General features: G+C 42.7%; 1 protein-coding gene across 1 annotated transcript; it reads left to right on the top strand.

The window, feature by feature from the left end:
* Positions 1 to 3,903: 3,903 nt before the first annotated feature.
* Positions 3,904 to 9,324, top strand: LOC131105259 (antizyme inhibitor 1-like). Its single transcript, XM_058053194.2, has 12 exons — positions 3,904 to 4,122; positions 4,708 to 4,829; positions 5,278 to 5,487; positions 5,607 to 5,780; positions 5,963 to 6,135; positions 6,511 to 6,645; positions 6,995 to 7,076; positions 7,146 to 7,220; positions 7,338 to 7,500; positions 7,627 to 7,742; positions 8,148 to 8,362; positions 8,444 to 9,324. Exons 3-12 carry the CDS (start codon positions 5,386 to 5,388, stop codon positions 8,553 to 8,555), a joined length of 1,347 nt encoding a protein of 448 aa, XP_057909177.2. The 5' UTR covers positions 3,904 to 4,122; positions 4,708 to 4,829; positions 5,278 to 5,385; the 3' UTR covers positions 8,556 to 9,324.
* Positions 9,325 to 22,032: the final 12,708 nt, after the last annotated feature.

Below are 22,032 nucleotides of genomic sequence, written 5' to 3'. Positions count from 1 at the left end.
TTTATAGTTCAGTGGGTCTGGGGTTCATTGTTTGGGACACAATGCTTGGTCTGCCTGGAGCCAACCCTCCACATCAAACAGCATGGTAAGTTTGCCCATGGCTGGCTTACTTCCAGTCTGCTGGGATGTTATCAGAACGCACACACTCCAGACGGCTATAGCACAACTACTGTTTAGAGTCTTAGTGTATAGTCTTGGATGAAAACAAATTTGAAAAATGAGTAAATGATAAAGTGACGTGCCGTCATGTAATTGTGCATGGATTTGATCCCAATCCTCACAGATTGCCAATTGATTTTTCATTTACTGTCAAGCAATACAGCAAATTATTCACAAGTTCATCACATGTATTCCAATAGTGTTCTCTGTGATCTAAAAAAAAATACAGTATATTCAGTTAAAACATTAAGTAAGTGGCCATGTAAACCAGTTAGCATCATATCTTTTTTTCAGAAACAATGTAGACATTTATTCTTGTAAATTATCTGAGGCTCTGACACTGTTTGGAAGTTATTACAGGCAAGCAATTGCCACTATCTTGACAGGAGGGAAATGAAGATGAACCATATATCATTTCTAGATAATGTTGTCGTTGTGTGTGATTGTTGAACCATCAATCTCGGTGTATCTCTGCACCAGTCTGATACAATTGTTAAATGTTGTTATAATGCAATGTCCAGGAAAGGCCCAGGGGTATTGTGTAAGAGAAAAAGCACTTTTCGGTGTATACAAAAGAAAGGATTCTTTCTAAAAACTGCAATGTTGCATGCCTGCAAAATGTCCAGGTCAATATACAGTATGCATATCATAATATTTTTACAATATGCCAAAGATAGGACAAAAATTGACACTCCTGACCTATTGTTTATTACATATTTTGGCTGAAATATTCTTTAAAAATGATGATGGTCTCATTGTTGTTTTCATGCATAACAAATATTTCTGAAAGTGGAACCCAGGGGTGTCAAACTCAATTGCACAGGGGGCCAAAACTCAAAACCTACTTTAGGTCCACGCTACCACTCAACTTTATCATCCTGAAATGTTCAACATTTGTAATTTTCTGCATATTGACAATATGGAGGAATTGCTTAATTACACTGACCACTGTCATCACTCTGATAAGGTCTGTGAGGTAAGCTAACTCCATGCTATTTTCCAAACAGTTCCACGGGCCAGTGAAATTGCAGTGCGGGCCAGATTTGGCCACCGGGCCTGAGTTTGACACACTTGCTTTAGGTTGCTGTCAAGGTCCACATCTACCATATTTTGTCATGTCGCTTTGCAAGCCTGCAGGGAATCAACAATCGACACACTGCAGGGAATGAAATACAACATTTCTCCGAAATATTTGTAATGCACTTGAAGGGAATGCTTTGACACAGTCCTGTTTAATATTCAGATGAGTCAGAGGAGACATTTGTTTGAGTTCCTTTTACTTAGCAACACCTCTGCTGCGTGACTAAAGGACACTATATTCAGTTATGTAAGACCACACAATATGATAGCTTTAGCTTGTGAGTCACGTCCATAGCATACAGAAGTCAATTGATTCTGTGCAAACACAAGTGGAAATGCTATGTTTGAATTGCTGATTCCTAACTGTTCTTTTGGTCATTCTGGCAAGGCAGAGCTGAGGTCATCTACTTAGAATATCTGCAAATAAGAATTCCTTCTGCACAGTGCAGCCACTGAGTGTTTCCCCTCACGGTGGGTGGTACACATGGCTTGCATACCCAGTGGCTGTGATGGCTATTATGGACCAAACAATGGAAATTAAACATTGTGCGTTAGCGGGAGCAGCTTTAGATGCTATGTGTGATTGGATGTACAAAGTATTATTTAATAGAATACAACTCAAATCACAGAATAGCTTTTGTTTTACAGTCCCAAAAAAAAAACCTCTTCAACTTTTACAGTGCATTCAAGGTATTTATGAGACAAATATTTGTATTTTTCCTCTTAAGACAGAAAAAAATATGTAATTATCTGCATTATATAACTAAACAATTATATTAATATGACAAATGCTATATTTTTCCCCGACATCATTAATAGTCTGCGGTCCAATTTTTTTTCACCACACTACAAAAACGGAAGAATGCAAGGGCCTTTTTTGAGATGATCTATTTTGTAGATTAATTTGCTAATAACTTATATATAAAGAAAAACAGCCCCCAAATCAGATTTGTGGTAACAAAGCATATTATTAATATTTCAGTTGTATTATGAACAATATTTCACCTTTTGTATTCGCTATTTCCCCTCCATTTTCATTTTTTTTTCCTTTCATTTTTGTTTCATTGTACTTTTACAGTATAAAAAAGAAGCTGCAGTCCATAAATGGTCCTCAGTTTACTGGTTAACTTACATGACTTCTGTCTCAGTGTGTGTGCACTATGTGCGTGTACGGAGTGAGAGGAACAGCCCCCAAAAGAGACTGTAATGTTCAGCAAGTAGTTAAGCTTTCCCTGGCATCCTCCTCTCGAGGAGGGACATATGCAAATTGACCTCCTTAAAAACACACACTGCCCCGGGCACTTCAATATCCAGACATCCGCACAGCTCAACAAAGATACAACAAACCAGGAATGTGATTGATTTTGAACATGACAGAAAATGTATGCATCCATTTTATTGGAATTTAGTGGATTAATTCTTGAAAAGTATTCAGATTTCTGAAAAAGATTAACTTCATTTGGACAGCACTTCACCTTCATCAATAAGGCATGGGAAACAAAAACAGAACGTGATTAAGGTAATTTGCTCAGGCAATTGTTTATATACAGTATACGTTTATACATACAACATACTATATGAAATTATGCTTTTCATTGTATGGCAGCAGTAAACTAAATGTTTATCAATACTAATAATTAGCAATTCAGCATGATGGACTCAATGTTAATGTCAGACCCGAACATACTACTGATTTGAAGTAAAACACATAAATATGTTGTAAATGGGACAGTATGGTGTTTGCATGATATCCTTGTGCTTGTGTTGGTTTTTGTGAGGGTACTGCTGTTTCCTTCGCCAGTCTGAAAGTATGCAGGTTAGATTAACTGGAGACTTTAAAACTGTCCAAAAGAAATAAATAAAAGAATGTCCATGGGGTGTGAATGTGAGTGTGAATGCTTGTTTGTCTATATCTGTCCTGTGATTGACCGCCAAACCAGGGTATACCCCGCCTCTCGCCTGATAGGCTCCAGTTCCTCTGTGACCCCTGTGGTAGAAAAGCAATTCATGACTATTATAAATTCAGTTGCATTTCTAATTATTCAACCCAGCTTTGGAAATTTGCAAAGCTATATGCTATATTGCAGTCACTAGTTCCTGAAATAGGCATCTATTGTTTACAATGTGGGGGTTGAATATTTTTTTCTTGTGTATTTTACTGTATATTGTCATAAGTACTAATCAACACAAGATGACATTAAATGAAAACACAAACAATTGTCAATACCGATGTAAAATAATTTTCTTATGGAAGCCTCGAAATTATTATATAGGGAAGCATTATGAGATACAAACTGCGCATGTGCCACAGTTGCCGCCTTCTTCAAAAATGGCGACACAATTGTAAGCAAAGTGGGTATCCTACTGAAGAAGAATGCGACCGCGGACAACTCATTACACATGTTGTAAACGTCGAACATTTACAAAAGACGCCCACATTTCACTTGACACCCACAATTGTGTCAAGTGAAGAAGGTGGCACCTATGGCACATGCAGTTTGTAGCTCATAATTTTGACTTTTTATTTCAGAATTGTCAGTAGCGGAAATGGGCTTCCGTATTTTCTGGTTAAATCAATTAATGTTTTCATTTACTTCTTTGCTTCTACGGGCGGAAGTTCTCTGCAAAAAAAATAGGTTGTTGTACATTTTAACCGGAAGTAACAACGTTGACGTGTGCTTGACACTTCCGCCACCAAAGACGTCCTCCTTTCGTCACGATTGTGTGGTGATTTTCGCCGACTCAACCTGACTGGATTATAATTATTTGACTTAATCCCCAAATGGAAACTTTGATTTTCTCCAGTAGTAATCCCATCAGTTGTTAAAAATTCCGCCTAAAAGGAAAAAGCGTTCTGTCCCCTGTTTTGGGATTTCAACAGACGTAAGTAGCGCTGCGTGTCGCTAGCTAGCTCGTTAGCATGCGTTTGAATGAACCAGGTGAATCCCGTCAAACTGGTTCGGTTTTACAAGAAATGAACAACATTCCTAATGACAGAAAATATAATCCAAATTAGAAATACACTATTTGTGTTGCACTAATGTTTTTTTATATTTCCAGATAGCTAATGCTAATCTGTTGTGCTAACATGATTGACGTCGTAAGATGTCAGTTATCAAATGTTTTTACAGTAGTAGCTTGGCTTTACGTCATGGTGATTGTTGGGTGTTGGCTATCTATCACAGCCCATACAAGGCTACGACAGGCATGATGCAACTATTAAATACCATGATTAGCGAGAGTAAATCCCCCTTTTGAATAACAGCACACTCAATTTGCTTAAATTTTAGTTTTAAATGGCTAAAGCACAGCCTTTAAGTGATAACTTCAATTTATAGCTTGGGCTGTTAAATCCCTGCGCCTGCATGGATTGAATGAAGAAAATTCTATTTATGCCGGGTAATTCCACCTGAATTATTATTCTGTCATTGGCTGATTGTATGGCACATTGTCCTCATTTTATTGCAGGTGTACAATAGCCATCCAGAGGATCTAGGGGCGGCCCTATTCCGGGAGTCATTTGACTTCAACTCCGAGCCACCTTGGGATCCTAGCTGATAGTGGAAGAGTTCACCCAAGGACTCATCCATGTGAGTATTTTTTTAAAGCATTTTTAAAAGTCTGATGCCTCTCTGTGTCTATTATTGGAACAAAAAATGCATCAAATAGACTTGCACTTTGTCCCAGACTAATGTGATTGACGTTATTATAGATCCTGCGACTCACATCTGGCATCATTGGCTTTCACTCACTTTTTGTTGGTATTTTTAGGACATAAACTTTCCAATATGCATTTTCATGGCTTATTTTCTCTGATTATGTCTACAGTATTTAGTGATACACATGTAAAGGTGTTGTTTCATGTCTCGAGGAAGCTAAGCATGATAAAAACCATATTCAGAAGGGCATAAACATGTTTTCCATGCTAACTACACAATTATTTGATTTTTGATTGGAATCCTACTTTGCGGAAATTCACTTAAACTGGATTTTCTATACATTATACTGTATATTAAATCTTTCCTGGTTTTCTTAAAGTTTTCTGCATAAGCCTAGGACCCAGTGGCTCGAGAGGGAGCGAGCAACATCACTTCGGACCACCCATATTCTTTATGCCTGTTGGATACACAGAACACGGTTGAGAGGATGAAAGGAATCTCAGATGAACCACAGTTTTCAGTGAGCCTTCTGGAAGGAGGCACATCTCTGTGTGATGTGATAGACAATCACATTTATGAGCAAACTTTGGTAAGCTTTGCATATAAATCTGGATTTGTGGCGCTAACCATGACGAAAAATCTTCTTGTATTGCATATGTTAAAATTGTCGTTCTTTTTCTGATTCATAAATTTTATGTTCTTCCTTAGTCTGAGAAGAAGGCATTCTTTGTCGCCGACCTAGGAGTTGTAATGAGGCAGCACGTTCGCTGGCGAACACACTTGGCCCAAATTCGTCCCTTCTATACTGTCAGATGTAACAGCAGCCCAGGTGTTATTGAAGTACTGGCGGCTCTTGGCGCTGGCTTTGTATGCAACGACCAGGTAATTAGCAAGTTAAATTATTGTAAAGGGAAGCAAATTTCACACGTCATATATGTGAAGTCCGGTTCCATAAGTCTATATTCTCTCATCAAGTTTGTAAATGTAGGATTGTAATTATCTCCATTGCAGGATGGGGATTCTGAACTTGAAGTAACAACTCTTTCTCTTTGTCTGGTTTTCAGTCTGAACTTGAGCTAGTGCAGAGCCACGGTATTCCCTCAGAAGACATAATCTACAGTGGAGTTTGTAAACGGGTGTCTCAAATTAAGTACGCTGCAAAGAATGGCATTGACCTCCTGATGTGCGATAATGAAGCAGAGCTGCGCAAGATTTCACGCTTCCATCCGAATGCCAAGTAAGTCATTGGCACATATGAAAATAATTCAGTAGTAAGACCTGTTGGTCGGGCCAAACTCATGGCAGGGTGAAGAAGATTATTTTCATTGTGGGATCATGGTAAAAAGAAAAATACAGAATTGTAAACATGATTACCGTATTTTCCGCACTGTAAGAAAAAGCTTTAATTTTCTCAAAAATTGATGATGCGTCTTATATGTGCACTGCGTTTGTATAAATGTTGTTGGGCTGCTTTGGTAAGTGCTCCGCTTGATTGACTTGTCGGACCAGAACAAAGACCTCCTTTCTCGGTCACGTCGGAACACTGTTGTGTATAGTATGGCAAGTGTGACTTTAACACACTACTAGCTTAACATATTTTCCTTTTATTTAGGCTTCTACTTCAAGTGTCAGCGGAAGCATCAAGGCAGGACAGCGAGTTCAGCATGCCATTTGGCTGTTCCCTCAAAGACTGTCGACATCTACTGGAGAGCGCCAAACAGTTGGGTGTACAGGTGGTCGGGGTCAGGTGAGCTCTGCAGAAATCTAAAAAGACTAGTTAATGTACCACATAGATAACATTCAAGGGCAATTGCTGGTCAAAACTGGGGGGGTACACAAGCTGTGCTTTTGTATATGTATTGAGTTGTTGAGTGTCTGCGCCGCACCGCTTTGCACCGTCCATGTTACAGAACAAGCAAGAAGCCAAAATCTTACCACTTCCACAGAATGGGAGAGTAACTTGTTTTCACTTCCTGTCGGACATATCATGACTGATTCCATGCAGTGTTAAGTTAATGTAATCTAAGATAATAGTAGATAATGTAACTGACGCCTAGTGACCAGAATACTACATATGACTTTTTTTTCCCTTTTAGATCCCTCATTTCCTACAGCTGTGATGAGGACAAAGTATACACAAATGCAATTGCGGATGCTCGCTGTGTTTTTGATATGGCGGTGAGTATAAATTATTCAAATTTACGTTGATTAACTGTTTTTAATATGCATAAATCTTGTCTGTTGTAGGAGGAAATTGGATTTAACATGAAAATCTTGGACTTTGGAGATGGCTTTGGTGGCTCGAGCACCCAGCTGGAATTGGTCAGTACAGTTTGTGTTGGTTTCCGTCAGCGATCTTATAGCCATTTCAGCCTTAGTAGTATACATTTATTAATACACTTTGGATGCTACCATTTATAAGTAATATCTCTCTTGCAGATCAAAAATGCAGTCATGCCTATGGTGGACCTATACTTCCCCCCGCTTTCTGGAGTTAGCATCATTGCCGAGCCTGGCAGCTACTTTGTGTCCTCTGCTTTCACCTTGGTCGTCAACATCATCTCCAAAGAGGTGGTGGCGCGGGATCAAGATCAAGCACATGGTCAGTTGCATGACTCAGCAAATTTTAAAATTGAGAGAAACGGCACTGTTCAGATTCAAAAGACGTTAACACAACACACAACTAAAAACACAATACTTTTTGTTTCCTCATGATCCCAATGAGCAGATGATCCATCTCCCAATGATGAGCCAGAGTTTCACTACCACATGAATGAAGGAGTGTATGGACCATTTGCTTGTAAACTCATTGATTTGGACATCACTGCTCCAACTGTTCATAAGGTGAGCTGCAGAGTGTTCTAAAAAATGTGCAATGAGAATGAAACGTTACAATTGTACCTCAAAGCTTGGCCATGATGAGCCTGAGTTTCACTACATCCATCAACATAAATGTATTCAGAATAATTGTTTAGTCACTATCAAAACATTTATTAAGTATTGGCAATGGCAGGGCTCCAAACTTTTTTTTTTTTTTTTTACTAGAAGCACAGTGGCCCCTGACTTAAAATGTTAAGACTTTAGGGGCACACACCAAAATCAACTTGCAAAGTAAATAAAGTAAACACATCAGGCATGCGTGGACACAGCTGCTATTCTTCCTGCTACATTTGCTGATATTGTTTTAGCGTGCTTGCATCCACTTATCAGTGATTGATCATGATTTTACTCTTGTTTTTGTGCTTGCAGAACACCCGTCTGGATGCACCCTTGTTCAGCAGCAGCCTGTGGGGCCCCTCTGGTGATGATCTGGACCAGGTGATGGAGCACTGCATGCTGCCTGAGCTCAACATTGGAGACTGGCTCGTGTTCAGCCACGCTGGGGCCTGCTCTCTGGGCCAGCCTCTTTGCACCTCAGACTCGACCACTCCACCTGTATTTTATGTTGTCTCCTGTAGAGACTGGTAAGGACTTGATTGTTGTGAAGTCTGCTGCTAAAAGAAATAGTTGTCTTTAAAATGTCACTCATGTTCATCATCCACCAGGTATGAGATGCAGGACACCGGCGTCACACAGGCAGTACTGAAGAACTTGTCATTGGTCCCCTATTTTTTTAATGGCCGCCAAACAGAAGCAGCACTCTCTATCCCAGCTTAGCTGTCACCGGGCATTTAATGGGTTCTGCTGCTTATTCCTAACATGATAAATTGAACCATTGCTGCACATCATTGTTGGAGTCATTGGGACAAGACTGGATTTACTTCTCAATCATCAGCATCCTGGGCTTTATGTGGTTAAAATAGTAGTCTGTCATGCAACAAAATGGATGACTCCTTTACCATAGACTACTTTTTATGCTCGTAAAAAATTAAAATATATATTGGGGAAAGAAACACTTGATAGTCTTGTAAGCAATTTATTTAAAGCTTAACCACCATTTTTAAGATCTTGTATTTATGATTTTTAATTGGTTGTACAGTTGATTCCTCACATTGCATTTAAAACCAGTGTTTTGAGGTTGGGATTTTGTACATGAAGGTTCATTAGTCATGGCTTTGGTGCAGTAAATCAGTGTTGTCAGTGTACTGTGCATGGTTTGCTGGAACACATGCAATGGTGCAATATTCATTTCTGCCATTTGCTGCCTCACAGAACACGGACATGTCACTTAGAAACCCAGGTTTATTATTAGCATGTGCTGCAGATGGAACATAGTGTTTATGGTAAATCTAATGTGGAATAGGTTATTTATAATTACAAGAAACCTCAATTTGTTCTCATTGTTTTGGCTTAATAGTTTGTTAAATGTTTGAGTGTGTAAGTCAATTTCATGTGTAGTTGGCAGTGTGTACCATCTGTCTGAAGCCTGTTGATATATTGTTGCAATGCTTGATATCTGTAGAAAAAATAAATACCTTATGGACAAGATCCAATGCATCATCATTAACATACACAGTAGAAAATACACCTGAAAGTTAAGTTTGGCAGACATCTGGACCTGAAAAACGGGCGAAAAACAAAGCGTCAGAAAAGTGGGATTTTTTGCCTTCTTTAGGTCCTACCGGGACCCCTGATTAATGTGTGGTGGGTTTTTTCCACTTCCCGGACCAGGAAGGTGTCATTTGAACAACTCAAACAGAGGCGAAAAATCGACAGCCGCGGACCTGAAAAACGGGCAAAAAACGAAGCGTCAGAAAAGTGGGATTTTTTGCCTTCTTTAGGTCCTGCCGGGACCCCTGATTAATGTGTGGTGGGTTTTGTCCAGTTCCCGGACCAGGAAGGTGTCATTTAAACAACTTTAAAAAAAGGCGAAAAATCGACAGCCGCGGACCTGAAAAATGGGCAAAAAACGAAGCGTCAGAAAAGTGGGATCTTTTGCCTTCTTTAGGTCCTGCCGGGACCCCTGATTAATGTGTGGTGGGTTTTGTCCACTTCCCGGACCAGGAAGGTATCATTTAAACAACTTAAAAAAAAAGGCAAAAAATCGACAGCCGCGGACCTGAAAAACGGGCAAAAAACGAAGCGTCAGAAAAGTGGGATTTTTTGCCTTCTTTAGGTCCTGCCGGGACCCCTGATTAATGTGTGGTGGGTTTTGTCCACTTCCCGGACCAGGAAGGTGTCATTTAAACAACTGTTAAAAAAGGCGAAAAATCGACAGCCGCGGACCTGAAAAACGGGCAAAAAACGAAGCGTCAGAAAAGTGGGATTTTTTGCCTTCTTTAGGTCCTGCCGGGACCCCTGATTAATGTGTGGTGGGTTTTGTCCACTTCCTGGACCAGGAAGGTGTCATTTAAACAACCTAAAAAAAAAGGCGAAAAATCGACAGCCGCGGACCTGAAAAACGGGCAAAAAACGAAGCGTCAGAAAAGTGGGATTTTTTGCCTTCTTTAGGTCCTGCCGGGACCCCTGATTAATGTGTGGTGGGTTTTGTCCACTTCCCGGACCAGGAAGGTGTCATTTAAACAACTTTTAAAAAAGGGCGAAAAATCGACAGCCGCGGACCTGAAAAACGGGCAAAAAACGAAGCGTCAGAAAAGTGGGATTTTTTGCCTTCTTTAGGTCCTACCGGGACCCCTGATTAATGTGTGGTGGGTTTTGTCCACTTCCCGGACCAGGAAGGTGTCATTTAAACAACTTTAAAAAAAGGCGAAAAATCGACAGCTGCGGACCTGAAAAACGGGCAAAAAACGAAGCGTCAGAAAAGTGGGATTTTTTGCCTTCTTTAGGTCCTGCCGGGACCCCTGATTAATGTGTGGTGGGTTTTGTCAAGTTCCCGGACCAGGAAGGTGTCATTTGAACAACTCAAAAAAAGGCGAAAAATCGACAGCCGCGGACCTGAAAAACGGGCAAAAAACGAAGCGTCAGAAAAGTGGGATTTTTTGCCTTCTTTAGGTCCTGCCGGGACCCCTGATTAATGTGTGGTGGGTTTTGTCCACTTCCCGGACCAGGAAGGTATCATTTAAACAACTTAAAAAAAAGGCAAAAAATCGACAGCCGCAGACCTGAAAAACGGGCAAAAAACGAAGCGTCAGAAAAGTGGGATTTTTTGCCTTCTTTAGGTCCTGCCGGGACCCCTGATTAATGTGTGGTGGGTTTTGTCCACTTCCCGGACCAGGAAGGTGTCATTTAAACAACTTTAAAAATGGCAAAAAATTGACAGCCGCGGACCTGAAAAACGGGCAAAAAACGAAGCGTCAGAAAAGTGGGATTTTTTGCCTTCTTTAGGTCCTGCCGGGACCCCTGATTAATGTGTGGTGGGTTTTGTCCACTTCCTGGACCAGGAAGGTGTCATTTAAACAACCTAAAAAAAAGGCGAAAAATCGACAGCCGCGGACCTGAAAAACGGGCAAAAAACGAAGCGTCAGAAAAGTGGGATTTTTTGCCGCCTTTAGGTCCTGCCGGGACCCCTGATTAATGTGTGGTGGGTTTTGTCCACTTCCCGGACCAGGAAGGTGTCATTTAAACAACTTTAAAAAAAGGCGAAAAATCGACAGCCGCGGACCTGAAAAACGGGCAAAAAACGAAGCGTCAGAAAAGTGGGATTTTTTGCCTTCTTTAGGTCCTGCCGGGACCCCTGATTAATGTGTGGTGGGTTTTGTCCACTTCCCGGACCAGGAAGGTGTCATTTAAACAACTTTAAAAAAAGGCAAAAAATCGACAGCCGCGGACCTGAAAAACGGGCAACAAACGAAGCGTCAGAAAAGTGGGAATTTTGGCCTTCTTTAGGTCCTGCCGGGACCCCTGATTAATGTGTGGTGGGTTTTGTCCACTTCCCGGACCAGGAAGGTGTCATTTAAACAACTTTAAAAATGGCAAAAAATCGACAGCCGCGGACCTGAAAAACGGGCAAAAAACGAAGCGTCAGAAAAGTGGGATTTTTTGCCTTCTTTAGGTCCTGCCGGGACCCCTGATTAATGTGTGGTGGGTTTTGTCCACTTCCCAAACCAGAAAGGTGTCATTTAAACAACTTTTAAAAAAGGCGAAAAATCGACAGCCGCGGACCTGAAAAACGGGCAAAAAACGAAGCGTCAGAAAAGTGGGATTTTTTGCCGCCTTTAGGTCCTGCCGGGACCCCTGATTAATGTGTGGTGGGTTTTGTCCACTTCCCGGACCAGGAAGGTGTCATTTAAACAACTTTAAAAATGGCAAAAAATTGACAGCCGCGGACCTGAAAAACGGGCAAAAAACGAAGCGTCAGAAAAGTGGGATTTTTTGCCTTCTTTAGGTCCTGCCGGGACCCCTGATTAATGTGTGGTGGGTTTTGTCCACTTGCCGGACCAGTAAGGTGTCATTTAAACAACTTTAAAAAAAGGCGAAAAATCGACAGCCGCGGACCTGAAAAACGGGCAAAAAACGAAGCGTCAGAAAAGTGGGATTTTTTGCCTTCTTTAGGTCCTGCCGGGACCCCTGATTAATGTGTGGTGGGTTTTGTCCACTTCCCGGACCAGGAAGGTGTCATTTAAACAACTTTTAAAAAAGGGCGAAAAATCGACAGCCGCGGACCTGAAAAACGGGCAAAAAACGAAGCGTCAGAAAAGTGGGATTTTTTGCCTTCTTTAGGTCCTACCGGGACCCCTGATTAATGTGTGGTGGGTTTTGTCCACTTCCCGGACCAGGAAGGTGTCATTTAAACAACTTTAAAAAAAGGCGAAAAATCGACAGCTGCGGACCTGAAAAACGGGCAAAAAACGAAGCGTCAGAAAAGTGGGATTTTTTGCCTTCTTTAGGTCCTGCCGGGACCCCTGATTAATGTGTGGTGGGTTTTGTCAAGTTCCCGGACCAGGAAGGTGTCATTTGAACAACTCAAAAAAAGGCGAAAAATCGACAGCCGCGGACCTGAAAAACGGGCAAAAAACGAAGCGTCAGAAAAGTGGGATTTTTTGCCTTCTTTAGGTCCTGCCGGGACCCCTGATTAATGTGTGGTGGGTTTTGTCCACTTCCCGGACCAGGAAGGTATCATTTAAACAACTTAAAAAAAAAGGCAAAAAATCGACAGCCGCGGACCTGAAAAACGGGCAAAAAACGAAGCGTCAGAAAAGTGGGATTTTTTGCCTTCTTTAGGTCCTGCCGGGACCCCTGATTAATGTGTGGTGGGTTTTGTCCACTTCCCGGACCAGGAAGGTGTCATTTGAACAACTTTAAAAATGGCAAAAAATTGACAGCCGCGGACCTGAAAAACGGGCAAAAAACGAAGCGTCAGAAAAGTGGGATTTTTTGCCTTCTTTAGGTCCTGCCGGGACCCCTGATTAATGTGTGGTGGGTTTTGTCCACTTCCCGGACCAGTAAGGTGTCATTTAAACAACTTTAAAAAAAGGCGAAAAATCGACAGCCGCGGACCTGAAAAACGGGCAAAAAACGAAGCGTCAGAAAAGTGGGATTTTTTGCCTTCTTTAGGTCCTGCCGGGACCCCTGATTAATGTGTGGTGGGTTTTGTCCACTTCCCGGACCAGGAAGGTGTCATTTAAACAACTTTAAAAAAAGGCGAAAAATCGACAGCCGCGGACCTGAAAAACGGGCAAAAAACGAAGCGTCAGAAAAGTGGGATTTTTTGCCTTCTTTAGGTCCTGCCGGGACCCCTGATTAATGTGTGGTGGGTTTTGTCCACTTCCCGGACCAGGAAGGTGTCATTTAAACAACCTAAAAAAAAGGCGAAAAATCGACAGCCGCGGACCTGAAAAACGGGCAAAAAACGAAGCGTCAGAAAAGTGGGATTTTTTGCCGCCTTTAGGTCCTGCCGGGACCCCTGATTAATGTGTGGTGGGTTTTGTCCACTTCCCGGACCAGGAAGGTGTCATTTAAACAACTTTTAAAAAAGGGCGAAAAATCGACAGCCGCGGACCTGAAAAACGGGCAAAAAACGAAGCGTCAGAAAAGTGGGATTTTTTGCCTTCTTTAGGTCCTACCGGGACCCCTGATTAATGTGTGGTGGGTTTTGTCCACTTCCCGGACCAGGAAGGTGTCATTTAAACAACTTTAAAAAAAGGCGAAAAATCGACAGCTGCGGACCTGAAAAACGGGCAAAAAACGAAGCGTCAGAAAAGTGGGATTTTTTGCCTTCTTTAGGTCCTGCCGGGACCCCTGATTAATGTGTGGTGGGTTTTGTCAAGTTCCCGGACCAGGAAGGTGTCATTTGAACAACTCAAAAAAAGGCGAAAAATCGACAGCCGCGGACCTGAAAAACGGGCAAAAAAACGAAGCGTCAGAAAAGTGGGATTTTTTGCCTTCTTTAGGTCCTGCCGGGACCCCTGATTAATGTGTGGTGGGTTTTGTCCACTTCCCGGACCAGGAAGGTGTCATTTAAACAACTTTAAAAAAAAGGCGAAAAATCGACAGCCGCGGACCCTAAAAACGGGCAAAAAACGAAGCGTCAGAAAAGTGGGATTTTTTGCCTTCTTTAGGTCCTGCCGGGACCCCTGATTAATGTGTGGTGGGTTTTGTCCACTTCCCAAACCAGAAAGGTGTCATTTAAACAACTTTTAAAAAAGGCGAAAAATCGACAGCCGCGGACCTGAAAAACGGGCAAAAAACGAAGCGTCAGAAAAGTGGGATTTTTTGCCGCCTTTAGGTCCTGCCGGGACCCCTGATTAATGTGTGGTGGGTTTTGTCCACTTCCCGGACCAGGAAGGTGTCATTTAAACAACTTTAAAAATGGCAAAAAATTGACAGCCGCGGACCTGAAAAACGGGCAAAAAACGAAGCGTCAGAAAAGTGGGATTTTTTGCCTTCTTTAGGTCCTGCCGGGACCCCTGATTAATGTGTGGTGGGTTTTGTCAAGTTCCCGGACCAGGAAGGTGTCATTTGAACAACTCAAAAAAAGGCGAAAAATCGACAGCCGCGGACCTGAAAAACGGGCAAAAAAACGAAGCGTCAGAAAAGTGGGATTTTTTGCCTTCTTTAGGTCCTGCCGGGACCCCTGATTAATGTGTGGTGGGTTTTGTCCACTTCCCGGACCAGGAAGGTGTCATTTAAACAACTTTAAAAAAAAGGCGAAAAATCGACAGCCGCGGACCCTAAAAACGGGCAAAAAACGAAGCGTCAGAAAAGTGGGATTTTTTGCCTTCTTTAGGTCCTGCCGGGACCCCTGATTAATGTGTGGTGGGTTTTGTCCACTTCCCAAACCAGAAAGGTGTCATTTAAACAACTTTTAAAAAAGGCGAAAAATCGACAGCCGCGGACCTGAAAAACGGGCAAAAAACGAAGCGTCAGAAAAGTGGGATTTTTTGCCGCCTTTAGGTCCTGCCGGGACCCCTGATTAATGTGTGGTGGGTTTTGTCCACTTCCCGGACCAGGAAGGTGTCATTTAAACAACTTTAAAAATGGCAAAAAATTGACAGCCGCGGACCTGAAAAACGGGCAAAAAACGAAGCGTCAGAAAAGTGGGATTTTTTGCCTTCTTTAGGTCCTGCCGGGACCCCTGATTAATGTGTGGTGGGTTTTGTCCACTTGCCGGACCAGTAAGGTGTCATTTAAACAACTTTAAAAAAAGGCGAAAAATCGACAGCCGCGGACCTGAAAAACGGGCAAAAAACGAAGCGTCAGAAAAGTGGGATTTTTTGCCTTCTTTAGGTCCTGCCGGGACCCCTGATTAATGTGTGGTGGGTTTTGTCCACTTCCCGGACCAGGAAGGTGTCATTTAAACAACTTTTAAAAAAGGGCGAAAAATCGACAGCCGCGGACCTGAAAAACGGGCAAAAAACGAAGCGTCAGAAAAGTGGGATTTTTTGCCTTCTTTAGGTCCTACCGGGACCCCTGATTAATGTGTGGTGGGTTTTGTCCACTTCCCGGACCAGGAAGGTGTCATTTAAACAACTTTAAAAAAAGGCGAAAAATCGACAGCTGCGGACCTGAAAAACGGGCAAAAAACGAAGCGTCAGAAAAGTGGGATTTTTTGCCTTCTTTAGGTCCTGCCGGGACCCCTGATTAATGTGTGGTGGGTTTTGTCAAGTTCCCGGACCAGGAAGGTGTCATTTGAACAACTCAAAAAAAGGCGAAAAATCGACAGCCGCGGACCTGAAAAACGGGCAAAAAACGAAGCGTCAGAAAAGTGGGATTTTTTGCCTTCTTTAGGTCCTGCCGGGACCCCTGATTAATGTGTGGTGGGTTTTGTCCACTTCCCGGACCAGGAAGGTATCATTTAAACAACTTAAAAAAAAAGGCAAAAAATCGACAGCCGCGGACCTGAAAAACGGGCAAAAAACGAAGCGTCAGAAAAGTGGGATTTTTTGCCTTCTTTAGGTCCTGCCGGGACCCCTGATTAATGTGTGGTGGGTTTTGTCCACTTCCCGGACCAGGAAGGTGTCATTTGAACAACTTTAAAAATGGCAAAAAATTGACAGCCGCGGACCTGAAAAACGGGCAAAAAACGAAGCGTCAGAAAAGTGGGATTTTTTGCCTTCTTTAGGTCCTGCCGGGACCCCTGATTAATGTGTGGTGGGTTTTGTCCACTTCCCGGACCAGTAAGGTGTCATTTAAACAACTTTAAAAAAAGGCGAAAAATCGACAGCCGCGGACCTGAAAAACGGGCAAAAAACGAAGCGTCAGAAAAGTGGGATTTTTTGCCTTCTTTAGGTCCTGCCGGGACCCCTGATTAATGTGTGGTGGGTTTTGTCCACTTCCCGGACCAGGAAGGTGTCATTTAAACAACTTTAAAAAAAGGCGAAAAATCGACAGCCGCGGACCTGAAAAACGGGCAAAAAACGAAGCGTCAGAAAAGTGGGATTTTTTGCCTTCTTTAGGTCCTGCCGGGACCCCTGATTAATGTGTGGTGGGTTTTGTCCACTTCCCGGACCAGGAAGGTGTCATTTAAACAACCTAAAAAAAAGGCGAAAAATCGACAGCCGCGGACCTGAAAAACGGGCAAAAAACGAAGCGTCAGAAAAGTGGGATTTTTTGCCGCCTTTAGGTCCTGCCGGGACCCCTGATTAATGTGTGGTGGGTTTTGTCCACTTCCCGGACCAGGAAGGTGTCATTTAAACAACTTTTAAAAAAGGGCGAAAAATCGACAGCCGCGGACCTGAAAAACGGGCAAAAAACGAAGCGTCAGAAAAGTGGGATTTTTTGCCTTCTTTAGGTCCTACCGGGACCCCTGATTAATGTGTGGTGGGTTTTGTCCACTTCCCGGACCAGGAAGGTGTCATTTAAACAACTTTAAAAAAAGGCGAAAAATCGACAGCTGCGGACCTGAAAAACGGGCAAAAAACGAAGCGTCAGAAAAGTGGGATTTTTTGCCTTCTTTAGGTCCTGCCGGGACCCCTGATTAATGTGTGGTGGGTTTTGTCAAGTTCCCGGACCAGGAAGGTGTCATTTGAACAACTCAAAAAAAGGCGAAAAATCGACAGCCGCGGACCTGAAAAACGGGCAAAAAAACGAAGCGTCAGAAAAGTGGGATTTTTTGCCTTCTTTAGGTCCTGCCGGGACCCCTGATTAATGTGTGGTGGGTTTTGTCCACTTCCCGGACCAGGAAGGTGTCATTTAAACAACTTTAAAAAAAAGGCGAAAAATCGACAGCCGCGGACCCTAAAAACGGGCAAAAAACGAAGCGTCAGAAAAGTGGGATTTTTTGCCTTCTTTAGGTCCTGCCGGGACCCCTGATTAATGTGTGGTGGGTTTTGTCCACTTCCCGGACCAGGAAGGTGTCATTTAAACAACTTTAAAAAAAGGCGAAAAATCGACAGCCGCGGACCTGAAAAACGGGCAAAAAACGAAGCGTCAGAAAAGTGGGATTTTTTGCCTTTTTTAGGTCCTACCGGGACCCCTGATTAATGTGTGGTGGGTTTTGTCCACTTCCCGGACCAGGAAGGTGTCATTTGAACAACTCAAAAAAAGGCGAAAAATCAACAGCCGCGGACCTGAAAAACGGGCAAAAAACGAAGCGTCAGAAAAGTGGGATTTTTTGCCTTCTTTAGGTCCTGCCGGGACCCCTGATTAATGTGTGGTGGGTTTTGTCCACTTCCCGGACCAGGAAGGTGTCATTTGAACAACTCAAAAAAAGGCGAAAAATCGACAGCCGCGGACCTGAAAAACGGGCAAAAAACAAAGCGTCAGAAAAGTGGGATTTTTTGCCTTCTTTAGGTTCTGCTGGGACCCCTGATTAATGTGTGGTGGGTTTTGTCCACTTCCCGGACCAGGAAGGTGTCATTTAAACAACTTTAAAAAACGGCGAAAAAAATCGACAGCCGTGGACCTGAAAAATGGGCAAAAAACGAAGCGTCAGAAAAGTGGGATTTTTTCCCTTCTTTAGGTCCTGCCGGGACCCCTGATTAATGTGTGGTGGGTTTTGTCCACTTCCCGGACCAGGAAGGTGTCATTTGAACAACTCAAAAAAAGGCGAAAAATCGACAGCCGCGGACCTGAAAAACGGGCAAAAAACAAAGCGTCAGAAAAGTGGGATTTTTTGCCTTCTTTAGGTCCTGCCGGGACCCCTGATTAATGTGTGGTGGGTTTTGTCCACTTCCCGGACCAGGAAGGTGTCATTTAAACAACTTTAAAAAAAGGCGAAAAATCGACAGCCGCGGACCTGAAAAACGGGCAAAAAACGAAGCGTCAGAAAAGTGGGATTTTTTGCCTTCTTTAGGTCCTGCCGGGACCCCTGATTAATGTGTGGTGGGTTTTGTCCACTTCCCGAACCAGGAAGGTGTCATTTAAACAACTTTAAAAAAAGGCGAAAAATCGACAGCCGCGGACCTGAAAAACGGGCAAAAAACGAAGCGTCAGAAAAGTGGGATTTTTTGCCTTCTTTAGGTCCTGCCGGGACCCCTGATTAATGTGTGGTGGGTTTTGTCCACTTCCCGGACCAGGAAGGTGTCATTTAAACAACTCAAATAAATGCGAAAAATCGACAGCCGCGGACCTGAAAAACGGGCAAAAAACGAAGCGTCAGAAAAGTGGGATTTTTTGCCTTCTTTAGGTCCTACCGGGACCCCTGATTAATGTGTGGTGGGTTTTGTCCACTTCCCGGACCAGGAGGGTGTCATTTAAACAACTTTAAAAAAAGGCAAAAAATCGACAGCCGTGGACCTGAAAAATGGGCAAAAAACAAAGCTTTAGAAAAGTGGGATTTTTTGCCTTCTTTAGGTCCTGCCGGGACCCCTGATTAATGTGTGGTGGGTTTTGTCCACTTCCCGGACCAGGAAGGTGTCATTTAAACAACTTTAAAAAAGGCGAAAAATCGACAGCCGCGGACCTGAAAAACGGGCAAAAAACGAAGCGTCAGAAACGTGGGATTTTTTGCCTTCTTTAGGTCCTACCGGGACCCCTGATTAATGTGTGGTGGGTTTTGTCCACTTCCCGGACCAGGAAGGTGTCATTTAAACAACTCAAATAAATGCGAAAAATCGACAGCCGCGGACCTGAAAAACGGGCAAAAAACGAAGCGTCAGAAAAGTGGGGTTTTTTGCCTTCTTTAGGTCCTACCGGGACCCCTGATTAATGTGTGGTGGGTTTTGTCCACTTCCCGGACCAGGAAGGTGTCATTTAAACAACTTTAAAAAAGGGCGAAAAATCGACAGCCGCGGACCTGAAAAACAGGCAAAAAACGAAGCGTCAGAAAAGTGGGATTTTTTGCCTTCTTTAGGTCCTGCCGGGACCCCTGATGAATGTGTGGTGGGTTTTGTCCACTTCCCGGACCAGGAAGGTGTCATTTAAACAACCTAAAAAAAAAGGCGAAAAATCGACAGCCGCGGACCTGACAAACGGGCAAAAAACGAAGCGTCAGAAAAGTGGGATTTTTTGCCTTCTTTCGGTCCTGCCGGGACCCCTGATTAATGTGTGGTGGGTTTTGTCCACTTCCCGGACCAGGAGGGTGTCATTTAAACAACTTTAAAAAAGGCGAAAAATCGACAGCCGCGGACCTGAAAAACGGGCAAAAAACGAAGCGTCAGAAAAGTGGGATTTTTTGCCTTCTTTAGGTCCTACCGGGACCCCTGATTAATGTGTGGTTGGTTTTGTCCACTTCCCGGACCAGGAAGGTGTCATTTGAACAACTCAAACAAAGGCAGAAAATCGCCAGCAGCGGACCTGAAAAACGGGCAAAAAACGAAGCGTCAGAAAAGTGGGATTTTTTGCCTTCTTTAGGTCCTGCCGGGACCCCTGATTAATGTGTGGTGGGTTTTGTCCACTTCCCGGACCAGGAAGGTGTCATTTAAACAACTTTTAAAAAAGGCGAAAAATCGACAGCCGCGGACCTGAAAAACGGGCAAAAAACGAAGCGTCAGAAAATTGGGATTTTTTGCCTTCTTTAGGTCCTGCCGGGACCCCTGATTAATGTGTGGTGGGTTTTGTCAACTTCCCGGACCAGGAAGGTGTCATTTGAACAACTCAAAAAAAGGCGAAAAATCGACAGCCGCGGACCTGAAAAACGGGCAAAAAACTAAGCGTCAGAAAAGTGGGATTTTTTGCCTTCTTTAGGTCCTACCGGGACCCCTGATTATTGTGTGGTTGGTTTTGTCCACTTCCCGGACCAGGAAGGTGTCATTTGAACAACTCAAACAAAGGCAGAAAATCGCCAGCCGCGGACCTGAAAAACGGGCAAAAAACGAAGCGTCAGAAAAGTGGGATTTTTTGCCTTCCTTAGGTCCTGCCGGGACACCTGATTAATGTGTGGTGGGTTTTGTCCACTTCCCGGACCAGGAAGGTGTCATTTAAACAACTTTAAAAAAAGGCGAAAAATCGACAGCCGCGGACCTGAAAAACGGGAAAAAAACGAAGCGTCAGAAAAGTGGGATTTCTTGCCTTCTTTAGGTCCTGCCGGGACCCCTGATTAATGTGTGGTGGGTTTTGTCCACTTCCCGGACCAGGAAGGTGTCATTTAAACAACTCAAATAAAGGTGAAAAATCGACAGCCGCGAACCTGAAAAACGGGCAAAAAACGAAGCGTCAGAAAAGTTGGATTTTTTGCCTTCTTTAGGTCCTGCCGGGACCCCTGATTAATGTGTGGCGGGTTTTGTCCACTTCCCGGACCAGGAAGGTGTCATTTGAACAACTCAAACAAAGGCAAAAAATCGACAGCTGCGGACCTGAAAAACAGGCGAAAAAACAAAGCGTCAGAAAAGTGGGATTTTTTTCCTTCTTTAGGTCCTGCTGGGACCCCTGATTAATGTGTGGTTTAGTTAAAGGATTAATTACAAATGTATCAGCTGTCTAGACTCCAGAAAAACACAAAGAACCCCAACAAAAGGCCTGCTGTGGATGTACAATAGAGATGTACACACACATAGGAACTTAGACCAGGGGTCGGGAACCTTTTCGGGCTAAAAGAACCATTAAAAGCCACATACTTTAAAATAGAACAATTGAAATACTTCTTACCATTAATGCGACTGCTGGTGCTGCATGGTTTTGCACCATGACGTGTATCTTTCGTCTTGCCATCTTCTTGGTCAAAAGAGTTGAGGAATTGAGTTTTGGTGTATTTTTTTTTTTTTTTAAAGATTTAACTTTATAAGACCACACACAAATATGGTCAAAGCACTTGTTTGGGACATTTGGCCTTCACAGTATATTGTGTTAGCATGTTAGCATGCTGGGATTGTTAGCCTGCTAACATCGGCATAGTAGCATTTTTAGTCATTGTCATGAATATAAACTGAAGCAGACACTTACCAGTATCATGCGTGGCGTTAACATGCTAATGTTAGCATGCTAACTTAATTATACCAACATTTTAAGAGGTAGGCTCTTTCAAGCACTATTAATTTAGGTGTTAGCATGCTAACAGCAGCCTGTTAGCATTCTTGAAGTCATTCAAGCCCTTTCATTGTATGTTTTCATGGTCAAGGATTCTAAATATGTTGATAACGTAAATGTAGGAATAATATTTACCGGACTATCCCAAAAATCACATTATGGTGAGAACTCAATGGTGCTCGGTGGAGGTCTGCAATCTCTGAGTGCATTCCTACTTTTTAAACAATGTGATTTATTTAATGTTGTAAAATTACATAAATACTATAAAGCAAGACAGATATTTTAAAACATTTTAATCAACAAATTTACAGTATTTATATGAACATTTCAACAATATATACAGTAAATACATTATAACACAATGTAATGATAGCAACACAATAAAAACGATTTGCTCATTCCTTTTAAATACAAATACTTGAGCAAAATAAAGTTATAGTGCAAACTACGT

Source organism: Doryrhamphus excisus, linkage group LG5 (genome assembly GCF_037039965.1).
Source record: "Doryrhamphus excisus strain RoL-2023G ecotype Guam linkage group LG5, RoL_Dexc_Guam_v1.1, whole genome shotgun sequence".
Classification (NCBI taxonomy): domain Eukaryota; kingdom Metazoa; phylum Chordata; class Actinopteri; order Syngnathiformes; family Syngnathidae; genus Doryrhamphus; species Doryrhamphus excisus.
This window is presented reverse-complemented; position numbering and strand designations above follow the sequence as displayed.

Coding starts and splice junctions, on each gene's coding strand:
- LOC131105259 (XM_058053194.2), top strand. CDS start 5,386: ATGAAAGGAATCTCAGATGAACCACAGTTTTCAGTGAGCCTTCTGGAA. Junction 7,077..7,145: donor GCTGTGTTTTTGATATGGCG/GTGAGTATAAAT, acceptor TGTCTGTTGTAG/GAGGAAATTGGATTTAACAT. Junction 7,221..7,337: donor CGAGCACCCAGCTGGAATTG/GTCAGTACAGTT, acceptor TCTCTCTTGCAG/ATCAAAAATGCAGTCATGCC.